This window comes from Bombina bombina, chromosome 3, assembly GCF_027579735.1.
Source record: "Bombina bombina isolate aBomBom1 chromosome 3, aBomBom1.pri, whole genome shotgun sequence".
NCBI classification, from domain to species: domain Eukaryota; kingdom Metazoa; phylum Chordata; class Amphibia; order Anura; family Bombinatoridae; genus Bombina; species Bombina bombina.
The window spans coordinates 1,218,795,452-1,218,811,768 of record NC_069501.1 but is presented as its reverse complement, the minus strand read 5'-3'; the positions used below and the strand labels follow the sequence as shown (position 1 = coordinate 1,218,811,768).

The following is a 16,317-nucleotide window of genomic DNA, read 5'->3' as shown; positions in this document are numbered from 1 at the left end:
AAGTAAACTGTAAAGGATCTCTATCTTGTATCACAACCACAAAGATTAAAAAGTATTTAATTAATTAAAACATATAATTTATTTTGCTTGCTTTTACTGTAAACCCCCCCCCATGAAAAACTGGTGCTTGATTTCCAGCAGCTTTTTAAAGATACTCAATTTGTTGATTGTGCAAAAATGATTTCAAACATTTTACGCGCATAAACCTTTTAATTCAGTGCTTAAAAAGGGACACTCGAGTCAAAAATTAAACTTTCATGATTCAGATAGAGGAGCAATTTTAAACAACTTTCCAGTTTATTTCCATTAACAAAATGTGTACAGTCTTTTTATATACACTTTTTGAGTCACCAGCTCCTACTGAGCATGTGCAAGAATTCACAGAATATACATTTGTGATTGGCTAATACCCGTTACATGACGCAGCAGGAGTGGAAATAGACATAACTGAAATTTGTCAGAAAAAAAAAAATAAAATCTACTCATTTGAAGTTCACACTAATTGCTTTTGCATTGTCTTGTTATCACGCATTTGTTGATTATGCAAATCTACTTTATTTACTGGTCCTTTAATTGCTGATAAACACTATGCAAACGTAAAAAAAAAAAAAAATAAAATAAAAAAAAATAAACTAATGTCCCTTTAAAGAACACAATAAACATAGCAAGATACTGGAAAATAGGCACACCAACATGGCAGGAAGTTAAAAATAAAATTCTGCACACCTATAGTATGTATGAATCCGCATCTTGGACCCTAGGTACTAAAGAAACAAATGATGAGGTTTGGTTCTACTGGAATCTTAGAAATGGCGCTAACTATCCCAATTGACAATATTGGTCAGCAAGGGCAAATAAAGAGTCCAACTCTAGGCTGAATAGGAACTGGAGGATGGTGTAATAAACTAACTATTTCTCGGCATCCGATTATTTACTCGTTTTTTTAGGTAAAATAATGTTATTAGCAATAAAAAAATCCTTATGTATGAGTTATACGAATGTTTTGTCTGAGATGTACTAATGGATGAGATATACTTATGCCAAATGTATTGAGACTGTTTCCTATGCAGCAGAAGGATGGTAAAGAGAAAGACTCAGAACTGTGATGGGCTCAACATAATGCAATACCAATGGTTATATAAGAGCTCTCGCAGATTGATGTACACTGTCTTTTAAAATTTGTAATGCTCAATCTTTTGTATTCTTTATTCTACTGTACATCCGGATTTTTGTTCTTGTTCCTAATAAAAATAATTTAAACATAAAGAACACAATAGTGATTGCATGAGAACACAAGTTAACTTATGTATAGCAAATACCAACCATATGCCTCAACATCGTACTCTTCTCCTTCAAAATCATCATCATCAGAATCTTCATCCTCAGGGTCTGGGTGGAGAGCTTGGCAGTCGCACATAGCTGAAAACATTTCCCCTACTGAGGAGATATGAAGAGTAAATAAATGGTTTGATCAATGAGTATGGTAAACGCTATCTGCACAGTATACGTACAAGCTGATTTCTCAGTTGGAACAAAACGTATTTCTGTTATCGCCTGCTCATCATCGTCATCGCTCTCCTCATCATCTTCTACACCTTCGTCCTCAGCAATTGTTTCTTTTTCTTCATTATCTGCATATTTTATAAGAATTAGAAAATGCTGTACAATAGGAATATTGTCGGTCATCTTATCACACTCATTGCTACAAGTAAAATGTTCAACAAAAAAAAAAAAAAAAAAAAAAGGAGAAGATACAATTCTGTTTCAGATCCAATGATTGTTTTAGATTTACAATACTTTTGCAGGCAAAACATTTTTATTTGTGAGTGAGTATTGATAAGGGTGGTGTGGTTTTTTTTGTTTGTTTATTTGATCACATTTGGCGGTGAAATGGTGGCATGAAATATACCAAAATGGCCTAGATCAATATTTTCGGCTGTCTACTAGAAAAAAAATATATACATGTGAATGGTTATTCAGGGATTCCTGACAGATATCAGTGTTACAATGTAACTATTGCTAATTTTGGGGAAAAATGGTTTGGAAACAGCAAAGTGCTACTTGTACTTATTGCCCTATAACTTGCAAAAAAAGCAAACATGTAAACATTAGGCATTTCTAAACTCATTACAAAATTTAGAAACAATTTAGCATGGCTGTTTTTGGGTGGTTGTAGATGTGTAACAGATTTTGGGTGTCAAAGTTAGAAAAGTGTGTTTTTTCATTTTTTTTCATCATATTTTATAAAAAAAAAAAAAAAAAAAAAAATTATAGTAAATTATACGATATGATGAAAATAATGGTATCTTTAAAAGATCCATTTAATGACGAGAAAAATGTATATATGTGTGGGTACAGTAAATGAGTAAGTAAAATTACAGCTAAACACAAACACTGCAAAAATTTAAAAACAGCCCTGATCCTCAACGGTAAGAAAATTGAAAAATGGTCTGGTCACTAAGGGGTTAATATAACTGTTGTTTATGCAAAACTGGGGAATGGGTAATAAAGGGATTATCTATATTTTCAAACAAAAAAAAAATATATTGTAGATTGTCCCTTTAAAACTAATAATTTAAAAAAAAAAAAAAAGCATATACATATTTTCAGGGCAATCTTTGCTTTGAATACATTATATATTTAGCAATTATTTACTGTTTAAAGAGACACCAAAGTCAAAAGTTTAATTATTCAGATAAACGCATAATTTAAAAAACAACAACAACTTTCCAATATAAACATACGCAGTCTTCATATGTAAACTTTCTGGAGGTTCCAGCTCCTACAGAGCATGTGCAAAAGTGCACAGTATATATGTAAATGCATTTTGTGATTGGCTGCTGACTGTTTTGTGGTCTGGCTGTTTCAACTGTACAGATTGTACTTCTCTAATAAATCTGTTGAAGAGATTGGTGGTGCTGCTCATTTTTGCTGCTTACTTGTCACATGATACAGGGGAGGGATTTTTTTTTTTTTTTTTAAAGAACATTTAAGTTTTCCAGAGAATACTCTGCTGCTTAATTTCATAATAGTAGAATAAAATATAATGAATCATTATTGCATTATGTCATGCTCCATTTAACCATAAACAGCACATAAAATAAGGGTTCCTTATATAAAAGTTTGATAAAAGTAGATTAAGCGAGGGCCAAAAAGGCTAAAGATGAATGTATAAAGTTCACAATTTTATTGTACACAGTATAAAACACAAATTAAGCTAAAATTCATGGATCTATGATTCACAAAAATAAAATATTAAACAGTTATAGCAAAAACAGCATCAGTCTATTAGAAAGACAACAATTTTCACATACAGTTGGAAATAAGTGGCCAATGCATATATTGTTCAAAAAATGTCCCAGTAAAATTATTTGATGTGAATTCCAATAAAGTTATCCCAGTGTGTTGGACGAAAGTGTCCAAAATGTTCAAATGTTCAAAAAAACTTAAAGTCCAACTGATGAAAAAGAGGTGAAAAAATGGTGATGAAATATAAAAATAGTGAAAAAATTTAAAAAAGTCAAAAAATAGTGAAGTTCTGATATAAAAAGGAAGTCTAAAAATTCAAAAATACAAATTGCAACAATAAAGGTGTTTAGGGTAATTGTGTAAGAGTGAACTTCTTATGTCTTCTAATTGGTGATATCCATCAGTAAATAAGGAAAAAAAAAAAAAAAAAAATCCTAATTATTCCTGAGGAAAAAAGAAAGAAAAACAATACTGCAGACAATATATAACAATGTGTTAAGATATAAGAAATGTGCTTACTTTCAGTTGAATGTCGACACGTTTCGGCTTGATAACAGGCATATTTCAAGATAGTCTTGAAAAAGGACTGTTATCAGGCCGAAACGCATCGCCATTCAACTGAAAGTAAACAAATTTCTTATACTTTAACACATTGTGTTTTATACTGTGTATAATAAAATTGTGACCTTTACACATTCACCTTAGCCTTTTTGGCGCTCGCTTCATCTACTTTTATCACTGACTATCACAAGGTTTACTAGGAGACCCATTGAAGGGAGCTAGAGGTGTATATACTTGCGCTAGGTCTACTGATTAATATCACCTACACTATTTCATAGGTTTTTGTTTCATATAAAAAGATGCAGTAGTATTACAAAACCTGTAACTTTTCAAAACATGCGGCATTTATGACTGTCTGCTATGTGTTTGCCTAAATTAGGCAAGATAAGACAAGGTGTAAGTTACTTCATTATCTCGTGATTTTTAATACACAGCCCTACAGAAATGAAGCATAACCAAGAATTATATAGAAGAAATTTACAAACCTCCCAGTTTGGCATTCACCATAACATATAGATGTTCCTCTGGATAAGCAGCCGTGTCCTTAGAAATGGCATGTAAACCGATCGATGGATATTCCAACGAGAACCCCAGTCCAGCTCCATTTAGCCACGAGAGACGACTGAAATAAAGATATACATATTACACAGAGTGTGTGTGTGTGTGTGATATATATTTGTTAGGTTTTTTTACACATATACACACAAAACAAAAAGACTGCCACAAACAAAAAAACAAAGACTGCTACACACTTGTATATATGTCAGCTCATTTGTGATTTACAAGAATTATGGTTCATAATCAATTCAGACAATAGATGCAATCCATATACTTACATGAATAACTGCTAGGTGCAAATTCTATCTAGCAATAGTTCATTTAGAAAAGCAGAACTGTTAGTGTTGCCAGTTTCCTGTTTTACATCCATGTAAACATATTATGCTAAAGTGCTTTAAATTGGAATTCTAAAATTGCAACCACTGATTACCAAAGCATAAAATCATAGCAAGTTTATTATTTCTAATAGTTTGCAGGAAAGTAATACGCTTAATCATATACTTTTGCCCCTCTCCTTCGTGGGAACTGTTCACATGGAAAGTGGTCCCTAATGTAAGAGTTCCTCAATATAAACTCTAAAAAATAAGTTTTAAATCCATTTTATAGTTCCTGGTGGTTGTAGCTTTGCACCAATGAGCTGGTACAGAGGTACAATAATTGAGGAAAGCCAACGTTATTTATATTATGTATTAAAGGATAAGTCAACATACCTCCCAGCACTTCAGGTAGCTAAAGTGAAGTGGAAATTTATCAGTGTTGAGTGAAAGTTAGTGAATGAATGTTTGCAAATATTATACAAAGGGATATTATATATCCATTTAAGGTCAAGAATATATTCCTCTAGGGCTATAGGAACATCATTAGTGCTTAAACTTACTTCTGAGAGGGTAAACAGGGGCAGAGATTGGAGAGGAAAAAGATGGTGTTAAGAAAGAGTGGAGTGTGCATAGGTAGTGTGAGTGTGCCCAGATAAATATAAACTATAGAGAGGACATAACTAGACTATATAAAATGTAGGAGCTATTATGAAAATTGAGAGATCGCCTGTACATTATTTAGGAACAAGTATTTGTATTTATATTTAAAACAAAGACTGGGAGTACAATTTTATAATACGTCGCACGTTTCATGATAGCACCTAAAGAATAACAAGTCACTATAGGGGATGCTGATAAATGACAGTTGTACCATGCGACAAGTAAATAATATACAGGACATATGTGCACAGTTACCTCTCCGCGATGTATAAGGTGCCCAGGCCCAGGTTCTCTCCGTTAAGCACCGCTTCAGTATCTGTCTGCAGCCGCCGGACCCCATTTTCAGGCGGCGCGAAACTGTTTAACAAACTAGGGCTCATTGGAGAACGTAAATGGTTACTACTGAGAGACTATGCGGCTACGAACACTAAACGTGCTTGAACGTACGAGAAACTGCACGCCACGCGAGATCGTACACACCACCACCAGCCCGCTTATTGACAGGCCGGAAGTGACCTATGCAGAGAGCGCATCCCACTTCCGGTGAGTAACCATAGAAACAGGACGCCGCCAAAGATTTCCTTTATGAACGATATAGAACTAATTAGCTGGTATTTAAATTGTATGAGAACAATTTTTACAAAACTCATCATATGTTTTCTTTCCTACAACAATGGGGGATAAACGCTTTATTATGACCATGTGGCATCCCAGGGTTTACCTCTAAACCATTAAGTACCCAAATATTCACCCACCACAATATAATCAGCTATATGGCAGCAGGATGTCACTTACTGATGACCCTAATACATAAAAAACAAAAACATATACCGCTTTGGTAAATCTGTTTAAATTCTACTAACAAGTTAAGAACATAGGCAAACGTGCACATCTGGATCATTTCCTTGTAGCCAACATAGGTATGGATATGTGCAGGTCCACCAGTTAACTTGCTGCAGAGGAAATTAAAAAAAATACTGTCATTAAATTTTATTTTTTTATGGTTTGTTCCTTTAAATGGACAATCCTACAAAAAGAGGAACAGGGGGATTTGGCCTTAAAACTGGACCAGTTTGGTGTCATGATACAGAAGCTCAATAATTACAGCTGCTTAGCTCTCAATAAAAAATAAGTAAAGCAAAGTCAACACATTTACCGATAGCAGTAACACTTCTGGTTGGCAGTTTGTATAAAATTATTAATTATGGGTGGGTGTGTATAGAGGCTACCTCAGAGATATTGCGGGTTCGGTTACAGACCACCGCAATAAAGTGAGTCATACAATTGTTTGCCAGTGCCTATAAAAGTTATATTTACACTGTACTGTAGTCTATTAAGTGTGCAATATCATTAGGTCTAAAAAAACAATGTACATATCTTAATTAAAAAATACTTTATTGCCAAAAGAATGCTAACCATCATCTGAGCCTTCAGTGAATCATAATCTTTTTGCTGGTGGTGTGTATATATATATATGTATTCATGTGTTTATTTGTATGTTGGGATAATGGCGCAGAAAGACTTGCTGGACGTGGTCGATACTTCCGGAGTAGGAGCTGAGCGCAAGTCACGCATTGCTACTCTCCGAAACCCCTGCACTGATTTCCTTAGGCGGAAGATTTGCGCCTGGTGCTCGCGTATTAAGGGCTTTTAAGCGGCAGTAGTAAGTCACCTACTATCGGAAGTTGACGCTGAAGAGCGGCAGCTGAAAAAGCGTCAAGCAGTAATATAGCCTGCATCTGAGAAATTTCGAGGCTAGGAAACGACTCGGCTGGATCCTGAACAACCCTCCATCCCACCGGTGCTGCATGAGGGGGGCCGAAAATGTCTACTGGCTGTGGCTTGATCAAGAGCAATCTTTTAAAATATAGTGAGTCTTTTCCACTGGAGAGCTGAAGCAAGGCTACAACTGTGGCTGGTCCTGGGCAGATGGGAGCTCTATTCATTTCTGGCTGAAAGGTTGTTCGACCCCCTGGAAATCTGTAGTCTCAATCCCTGACACACTGAGGTTGAAGCTTGTTTGACTCAGCAGGGGGTTTCTCTTCCCTGGGGGGTGCGGTTTGAATCTCTACATCCAGGAAGGATAAGTAATAGTAATATAAAAATAAGTAGCTCTGTTCAACTGCACAATATTGACTTGAGCTGTGCTTTTCAAATTGCTACGCATATATGTCTATTTCAGCACTTGCTGCCTTTAAAAATCTGTTTTACACTTGCAGTAAGTCTAACAAGGCCTTAATAACTGCTATTTAACACTTTGTTAAATGTTTAACCTACCTGACTGACTTTTCACTCAATTCTGCTTAAAGGCTTATTGCTTAAGCTGGCTGCTGGAACTAACTTGCTTACTAACCTACTGGAAATTTGCTACAGTCTATGTTAAAATTCTCATTAATCATTACGCTGGCCTTAGCAATAGCTGGTCCCAACCAGCTGGACAAACCTGTTCAAAACTCAGAGGGTCGGTATATATTTCTTTCAAATTTCTGCTGAAAAATATTGTCAAAAATACTATAATACTATGAATATTGTGAGAGACTTTCGTAATTCTTTTTGTTTACGTAAAAGTCTACTCTTCCCCTAAAAATGTTCTTTACCAGGACTTTTTTTTAAGATACCTAGAAATTGTTACCCTTAATCTATGCTTGTGTCAGATTTACATTTAAACTATATAAGGTTGTAACAAATGTTGCTTAACATTGCTATGGAAGTTAACTCAGTAGGCTGGTATATTGGTTAAGCTGGCTTTTGGGAGCGAATTTAATGAACTATAAAACTTGGTATAACTGGTACTTAAGCTATTATTGAGCAGTACTGTGGCGCAAGCAGTAGCTGCCTCTTATTATCAGGTTCCTTGGTTATTTGAATCACAACTGCAGAGTCTAAATAAATTATATTTGTTTCACAACTGAAGTACAGGCTATTATATCAGCATAGACTGTTTTATTCAGAGTGATTTTTATAAGTAATGGCAGTAAGTCTTTATATGGTTATATTATATCGTTATACCATATAAATATTTAGAGGCTGAAAATAAGTATTATTATTAATAACAACTTTTGACAATAATTGTGCTCAAACCCAAATGCGAGAGATAGTGTTCATTGTAATAATCACTGAGGCATGAGAGATGTGAGACACACAGACTGCAGCTGCTGACAGGGGCGTGACCTGCTGCGAGACACAGCACACAGAGTAAGGCTTGCAGCGTGGAAAACTGAACACAGACTAGTGATTGTAAATGGAGCTGTGAGACACGCTGAGTTGTAAGGAGCTGTATGGCACGCTGAGATGTATGAGGCTGTGTGACGTCACATAAAGTCCGTTACTGTCCGGTATGAGAATGTATTCAAAGGAAGTTCATAGAATTAAATAAAACATTCGTTGCAATCAAAGTAATTTCTGAGAGACAAAGTCAGTTTACAAAAGTTCAAAAAGGAAACATGAAATTTGTAATTAGCCATTACCTAAGGCATCCAAGGTAAATTAGATTTGATACTAATACCGTAGTAGTAGTTGGTAGAATCCTCCTGTTGGAAATTAGATAGCAATTCCTGTAGAGATGAGGAGTTGAATAACTTAATACTTCTTGGAATAGCAATCTTCAGGATGAATGAGACTAGTTGTTATTAGTCCCTTTGTGACCAAACTGCAGCTGGTATTTGTAAATCCAAATGTTAAAGTAGTAGAAGTAAAACTTCTTTTGATAAGTATATAGCTTATAAGAAAGGGAGCACTGGTTTCAGCAAACAATACTCAACAACTAAGCACTTGTTTGGGGCGGGGGTGATGCCTTAAGTACAGGTGAGGAAGGTAAGTTGAGGCAAAAAGTAAAAGCAGGACTGGAATCCTTACAGATCCCCCCCCTCAAGCAAGCCGACCACGGGTTGGAATTTAGGTCTGTTTGGATATCTTCTATGAAAACGAGCAATAAGCTTTGGAGCATTAATGTGTGCATGAGGTTCCCAAGTATCATCCTCTGGGGCGAACCCTTTCCATCGGACCAGATACTGTAATTCCCCATTATAAAATCTTGAGTCCAAAAGATCATAAACTTCATAGACATCAGTGCCCAATTGAATAGGAGAAGGGGGTAGAAGAGGTACATCAGGTTTATCTCCCAAGTAGGGTTTCAATAATGATACATGGAAAGTTGGGTTGATGGGTAAAGAATCAGGTAGATCAAGCCTGACGGCATTTTCATTGATGATGTGTAGAATTTTGAATGGGCCAAGGAACAACCCAGCCAATTTTTTACTTGGTAAGTGCATTTTAATGTTTTTGGAAGATAACCAAACATAGTCCCCTATAGAATATTTCGGAGAAGCTCTACGACGTAAATCATAAAATTTCTTCTGAGACGCCTGAGCTTGTTTGATGTTATCTCGTAAATGTAGGAAATTTTCAGCTATGTTTTGTGTTAGCACATCAACAGATGGTGAGTCATGTGTAGAAGTCGTTTGGATAGTGAATCTTGGATTAAAACCATAGTTGGCGAAAAAGGGAGAGTAATTTGTAGTGCTGTTAATGGTATTGTTATAGGCAAATTCAGCCATGGAGAGAAAGGAAGTCCATTTATTTTGATGATATGAGCAATAGCATCGTAGATATTGCTCAAGCCACTGATTGAGTCTCTCAGTTTGGCCATTAGTCTGAGGGTGGAAGGCTGTGCTTAACCTTTGATCGATTTGGAGTGCTTTAGTGAGTGCTTTCCAGAAGCGTGAGGTGAATTGGGTTCCTCTATCAGTAGTTAAAATGGATGGTAACCCATGGTATCGTACAATGTGGTTTAGAAATAAATATGCTGTTTCAATGGAAGTGGGTAACTTATGAAAAGGAATAAAATGTGCCATTTTAGTAAAATGATCGGTAACAACTAAAATGGTGGTTTGTCCAGAACTAGGTGGTAGATCAACTATAAAATCCATTCCCAAATGAGACCAAGGAGATTCCGGTACTTCCAAAGGAATTAAATAGCCATAGGGAGGTCTCCTTTCTGGTTTTGATACTGTACAGGTTGTACAATGTTGTATATATTCCTTTATACTGGTTTTCATCGATGGCCACCAGTAACTTCTGGAGATGAGCTCATGTGTACGTTTGATTCCTGGATGACCAATTAGTGGAGGGTCATGATGATCTTTGATTATTTTCTGTCTGAAACGTTCTGGAATATAAAGTTTAGAACCATGGAAGTAAAAACCATCCTGGAGGGTTAGTCTATCTAGTAGGGTTTGGTCTTCTGAAGAAAGATCAGATTGATATTCCTTATCCTGTTGAGATAGGATAGCAAGGAATCGAGTAGGGGGAAGAATGCTAGTAGGAGAGTCTTCCTGTATAGGTCTTGGATCTCGTCGAGAGAGTGCATCTGCCTTCCCATTTTTTGAACCCGGCCTGTACATGATTTGGAAATTGAAACGACTAAAGTAGAGACTCCATCTCACTTGACGTCCAGATAAAGTTTTATTATTTTGTAGATATTCCAAATTCCGGTGATCCGTATAAATCACTATAGGTAGGGAGGTACCTTCAAGGAGATGTCTCCAGAATTCGAAGGCTCTTTTAATGGCTAGAAGTTCCTTGTCCCCAATGGAATAATTGATCTCTGCTGGAGTCATAATCTTTGAATAGAACCCAACTGGGTGTAGTGGTTCTGTAGGAGACTGTCTTTGGGAGAGGACAGCGCCAAGAGCATAATCTGAAGAATCCACCTCTAGGGTATATTGAAGGTTTGGATCAGGATATTTCAGAATGGGGGCAGATGAAAAGGAATTCTTTAGGAAGTTGAACGCATCATCCTGTTCTTTAGTCCACTGGAAAGAACAATTAGCACTAGTTAATTTAGTCAGAGGTTTTGCAATTTTAGAAAAATTGCGAATGAACTTTCTGTAATAGTTACTGAAACCAAGAAACTTTTGTAGTTCTTTCCGTGTTGAAGGTGTGGGCCATGATTTTACTGCTTCCACTTTGTTATCTTGCATTTGAATCCCATTTGGGCTGATGGAGTAACCCAGGAACTCTATTTTGTTGGTGTGGAAAATACATTTTTCCAATTTGGCGTATAGCCGATGGACTTGGAGTCTTGCTAAAACCCAACTAACATGTTTGATATGTTCTTCTAGATTTGTGGAATAGATTAAAATGTCATCTAGGTAGACAACAACACATGTGTCAAGGAGATCATGGAAAATGTCATTAATAAAGAACTGGAAAGTTGCGGGTGCGTTAGTTAAGCCGAAAGGCATAACTAGATATTCAAACAACCCATACCTAGTTCTAAAAGCGGTAAGCCACTCATCCCCCTCACGGATACGCACTAAATTGTACGCCCCTCTCAAATCTAATTTAGTAAAAATCTGAGCATGCCTGAGTCTTTCTATGAGTTCAGGAATGAGGGGGAGAGGGTATCGGTTTTTTATGGTTATTTTGTTCAATTGTCTGAAGTCAATGATAGGCCGAAGAGATTGGTCTTTGTTCCGCACAAAGAACATTCCTGCACCAGCAGGAGAAACTGAAGGACGGATAAACCCTTTCTTTAGATTTTCATCTAGGTAAGTTTTTAGATGATCCAGTTCCGGTTGACAAAGTGGGTATAAATGTCCAATAGGTGGCGTTGTTCCAGGTTTCAGTTCAATAGGGCAGTCGTAGATTCTGTGTGGGGGAAGGGTATCTGCTTCCTTCTTACTGAAGACTTCAGAGAACTGCTTGTACATTTCTGGTATCAGAGTTTCTGATGTGGAGGATAAACTGTGAAAAGAAATTCTATGGCAAGTCTGTTGACAGAAATCAGAATTTAGTTGAACTTTTAAGGATTTCCAATTAATATCAGGTTCGTGTAGCTGTAACCAAGCTAGCCCAAGTACTATTGGGAATAATGGAGAAGTGATTACATCAAAAGTGAGATGTTCATGATGTGTTTTTAATGTAGTGACAGAGAGCGGGATGGTGTGATGTGTAATTGGCCCTGATGATATCTCAGAGCCATCAACCACATGAAGGAAAATAGGAGACAACTTTTTTATCAATGGTATTTTATTTTTAGAAACCAGAGAACTGTCAATGTAGTTTCCTTGTGCTCCTGTATCCAAGATGGCTGGAATGGTCAGTTGTTTATTTGCCCACTGTAGAGAAAGAAGTAAAGAACAATGAAGAGGGTTGTTATGCTTTGACTGGAGAGAAAGATTGGTATGGTACTTACTCTTCTTGTTCTGTGGCAAAGATGGGCAATCCTTTAAGGTATGAGATGAGGATGCGCAATACATGCAGAGGCCTCTAGTCTTCCTTCTGATACGTTCTTCAGGAGTTAGAGGTCCTCTGAAAAAACTTATATCCATTGCTTCAGCACCAGTTGAACCAGTATGAGGACTATTAGAAGTGGAATGGTTAAAAACCTTATCCTTCTTATGAACAATTTCAGGGTATTGACGTTCAAATCTTCTTTCACGTAATCTCCTATCAATTTGCCTGCTGAGCTTCATAAGGCCTTCCAATGTATCAGGTAACTCAGTTCGGGCTAATTCATCTTTTACTACGTCAGAGAGTCCAAGCCTGAACTGGTTTTTTAAAGCAATGGCGTTCCACTGAGAGTCAATAGAATATTGCTTGAATTCTGTTATGTAACATTCAACAGGTTTGTTACCTTGTTTTAAGTTCCTCATCTTTTTCTCAGAAGTATACTGTAGGTTAGAATCATAGTATAATTCATCCATGATATCCAGAAAAGATGAAAAAGATGAAAGAACAGCATTATTTGTCTCAAAGAGAGTGTCTGCCCATATGCGAGGTTCACCTCTTAAATAGCTTATCATTGTAAGGACTTTAACCCTATCATTTGGGTATGTTTTAGGTTTAAGGGTGAAATTAAGCAGACAAGCATTTTTGAATTGACGGTATAAATTCCTATCTCCGTTGAAAAAATCTGGAGGTGCAATAAATGGTTCTGACAGATTGTCAGGAAGGCTCTGTTTAATAGAGACAGTGTCTTTTATTACTTTTCTTAAAGTTTCATTTTCTAATTGTAACTCTCTAAAGGCTTGACTAAGTTGGTCAACTCTTTGTGTTAAATTATAAACAATTTGAGGAAGCTCTGCTGGATCCATATTTTATGGCTTAGTTGTTATATCAGGTTCCTTGGTTATTTGAATCACAACTGCAGAGTCTAAATAAATTATATTTGTTTCACAACTGAAGTACAGGCTATTATATCAGCATAGACTGTTTTATTCAGAGTGATTTTTATAAGTAATGGCAGTAAGTCTTTATATGGTTATATTATATCGTTATACCATATAAATATTTAGAGGCTGAAAATAAGTATTATTATTAATAACAACTTTTGACAATAATTGTGCTCAAACCCAAATGTGAGAGATAGTGTTCATTGTAATAATCACTGAGGCATGAGAGATGTGAGACACACAGACTGCAGCTGCTGACAGGGGCGTGACCTGCTGCGAGACACAGCACACAGAGTAAGGCTTGCAGCGTGGAAAACTGAACACAGACTAGTGATTGTAAATGGAGCTGTGAGACACGCTGAGTTGTAAGGAGCTGTATGGCACGCTGAGATGTATGAGGCTGTGTGACGTCACATAAAGTCCGTTACTGTCCGGTATGAGAATGTATTCAAAGGAAGTTCATAGAATTAAATAAAACATTCGTTGCAATCAAAGTAATTTCTGAGAGACAAAGTCAGTTTACAAAAGTTCAAAAAGGAAACATGAAATTTGTAATTAGCCGTTACCTAAGGCATCCAAGGTAAATTAGATTTGATACTAATACCGTAGTAGTAGTTGGTAGAATCCTCCTGTTGGAAATTAGATAGCAATTCCTGTAGAGATGAGGAGTTGAATAACTTAATACTTCTTGGAATAGCAATCTTCAGGATGAATGAGACTAGTTGTTATTAGTCCCTTTGTGACCAAACTGCAGCTGGTATTTGTAAATCCAAATGTTAAAGTAGTAGAAGTAAAACTTCTTTTGATAAGTATATAGCTTATAAGAAAGGGAGCACTGGTTTCAGCAAACAATACTCAACAACTAAGCACTTGTTTGGGGCGGGGTGATGCCTTAAGTACAGGTGAGGAAGGTAAGTTGAGGCAAAAAGTAAAAGCAGGACTGGAATCCTTACACTTATAAACTCAATATATCTTAGTTTATATACTCTAATGAAAATATTTTGTCAATATACATGTTTTGTCAGAGGCTAGCTTTAAAAATAGATGAACTATGATATGTGAATTTTTAGTTATCAATTCTTCTTAAAATATACTGATCAATAAGATTTTTTTAAGGTTTCTAGATTCTAGATCACTTGGCTGCCTGGCTACCTTATTTCTTTTCCTCAGACACCCCTGCCCTCATTCTTGGCGACTTCAACATCCCTCTTGACAATCCCACTGCCTCATCTGCAAAACAACTTCTGCAACTCACTTCCTCTTTCGGTCTGTCACAATGGACTGATTCTCCCACTCACAAAGACGGTCACTCTCTTGACCTGATCAAACTCCCCCTTTCCACTTTCTGACCACCATCTCCTTACTTGCAACATATCATCCCTCCCTACAACTCTCCCTCCTTCTACTCCTCACACCAAACTTCACAGAAGCAGTATGTCTTTAGATCAGCAACAGTTTGCTAATTCCCTCAAACCTCTCCTCTCATCCTTCTCCTCCTTTCCCTGCCTTGAACAATCTATCTGCCACTATAATTCCACCCTTATATCCATCCTTGACAATCTCGCCCCTCTTACCATAGCTCGGAAATCACACACTCATCCTCAGCCCTGGCATACTCCTCTGACACGGTACCTACGCAGATGTTCCCGTACTGCTGAACGACACTGGAGAAAATCTCGAAATTCAGCTGATTTTCTTCATTACAAATTCATCCTGAACTCCTACTATTCTGCCCTTAATACCCATAAGCAACACTACTTCTCTACTCTTATCTCTAATCTTTCTTCAAACCCAAAACGTCTGTTCTCCACTTTCAACACTCTCCTCCCCCCTCTCCCACCTCCTAATACAACTTCTCTGTCAGCTCAAGACTTTGCCAGCCACTTTAATAACAAAATTGACTCCATCAGAAATGAAATCAGCTCTCAACATAATTCCATTCTCTCCCCCCCTCAAATGCTCTCACTCAACCACAACCCACATAACCTTAAACTTAGCTCATTCTCTACTGTTACTGAGGAAGAAGTTTCGCCACTTATACTGCGCTCTCATCTCACTACCTGTCCCCTTGACCCTATCCCCTCACAGCTACTCCCCTCCCTCTCTGCTACCCTTACCCCTATACAAACACACATTTTCAACCTCTCCCTCAGCACCGGTATATTTCCCACATCGCTGAAACATGCACTGGTCACACCTATCTTCAAAAAACCTTCCCTTGATCCTACCTCCCCATCCAACTACCTCCCTATTTCCCTCCTCCCTCTTGCCTCAAAGCTTCTCGAAAAACTAATATATGCACGCCTATCCCATTTCCTTACGCTAAACTCCCTTCTTGACCCACTGCAATCTGGATTTCGTCCCCATCACTCCACAGAGACACTATTGTTAAGGTTACCAACGACCTACTTACAGAAAAATCAAAAGGCCACTTCTCTCTGCTTATCCTCCTTGATCTGTCCGCAGCCTTTAACACTGTTGACCACCCTCTTTTGCTCCAAGCCCTCCAATCCTTCAGCATCTGTGACACAGCCCATTCGTGGCTCTCTTCCTACCTGTCAAACCGTACCTTTAGTTTAGCCTTCTCTGGGGCCTCCTCTGCCCCGTCACCACTTTCTGTTGGAGTACCGCAAGGCTCTGTCCTTGGTCCCTTTCTCTTCTCAATCTACACTTCATCACTAGGTTCCCTAATAAAGTCCCACGATTTCCAATATCATTTGTATCCCGACGACACCCAAATCTACTTCTCTGCACCAGACCTATCTCCTTCCTTGCCCGTGTCACTAACTGTCTTT

At 37.3% G+C, this 16,317-nt stretch overlaps 1 protein-coding gene across 2 annotated transcripts in view; it reads right to left on the bottom strand.

The window, feature by feature from the left end:
• The window catches only part of CLNS1A (chloride nucleotide-sensitive channel 1A), a 35,718-nt gene extending 29,876 nt beyond the window's left edge, over positions 1-5,842 (bottom strand). The window contains exons 1-4 of one of the 2 annotated variants that reach the window (XM_053705080.1): positions 5,601-5,842; positions 4,296-4,432; positions 1,512-1,631; positions 1,324-1,437 (exon numbers count right to left, since the gene is read on the bottom strand). In XM_053705080.1, coding sequence (XP_053561055.1) covers positions 1,324-1,437; positions 1,512-1,631; positions 4,296-4,432; positions 5,601-5,725 — 496 coding nt within the window. In that variant the 5' untranslated portion in view covers positions 5,726-5,842. The remainder of the gene's footprint in view (positions 1-1,323; positions 1,438-1,511; positions 1,632-4,295; positions 4,433-5,600) is intronic. The other variant, XM_053705082.1, reaches the window with a different exon arrangement.
• Between the last annotated feature and the right edge of the window lie 10,475 nt (positions 5,843-16,317).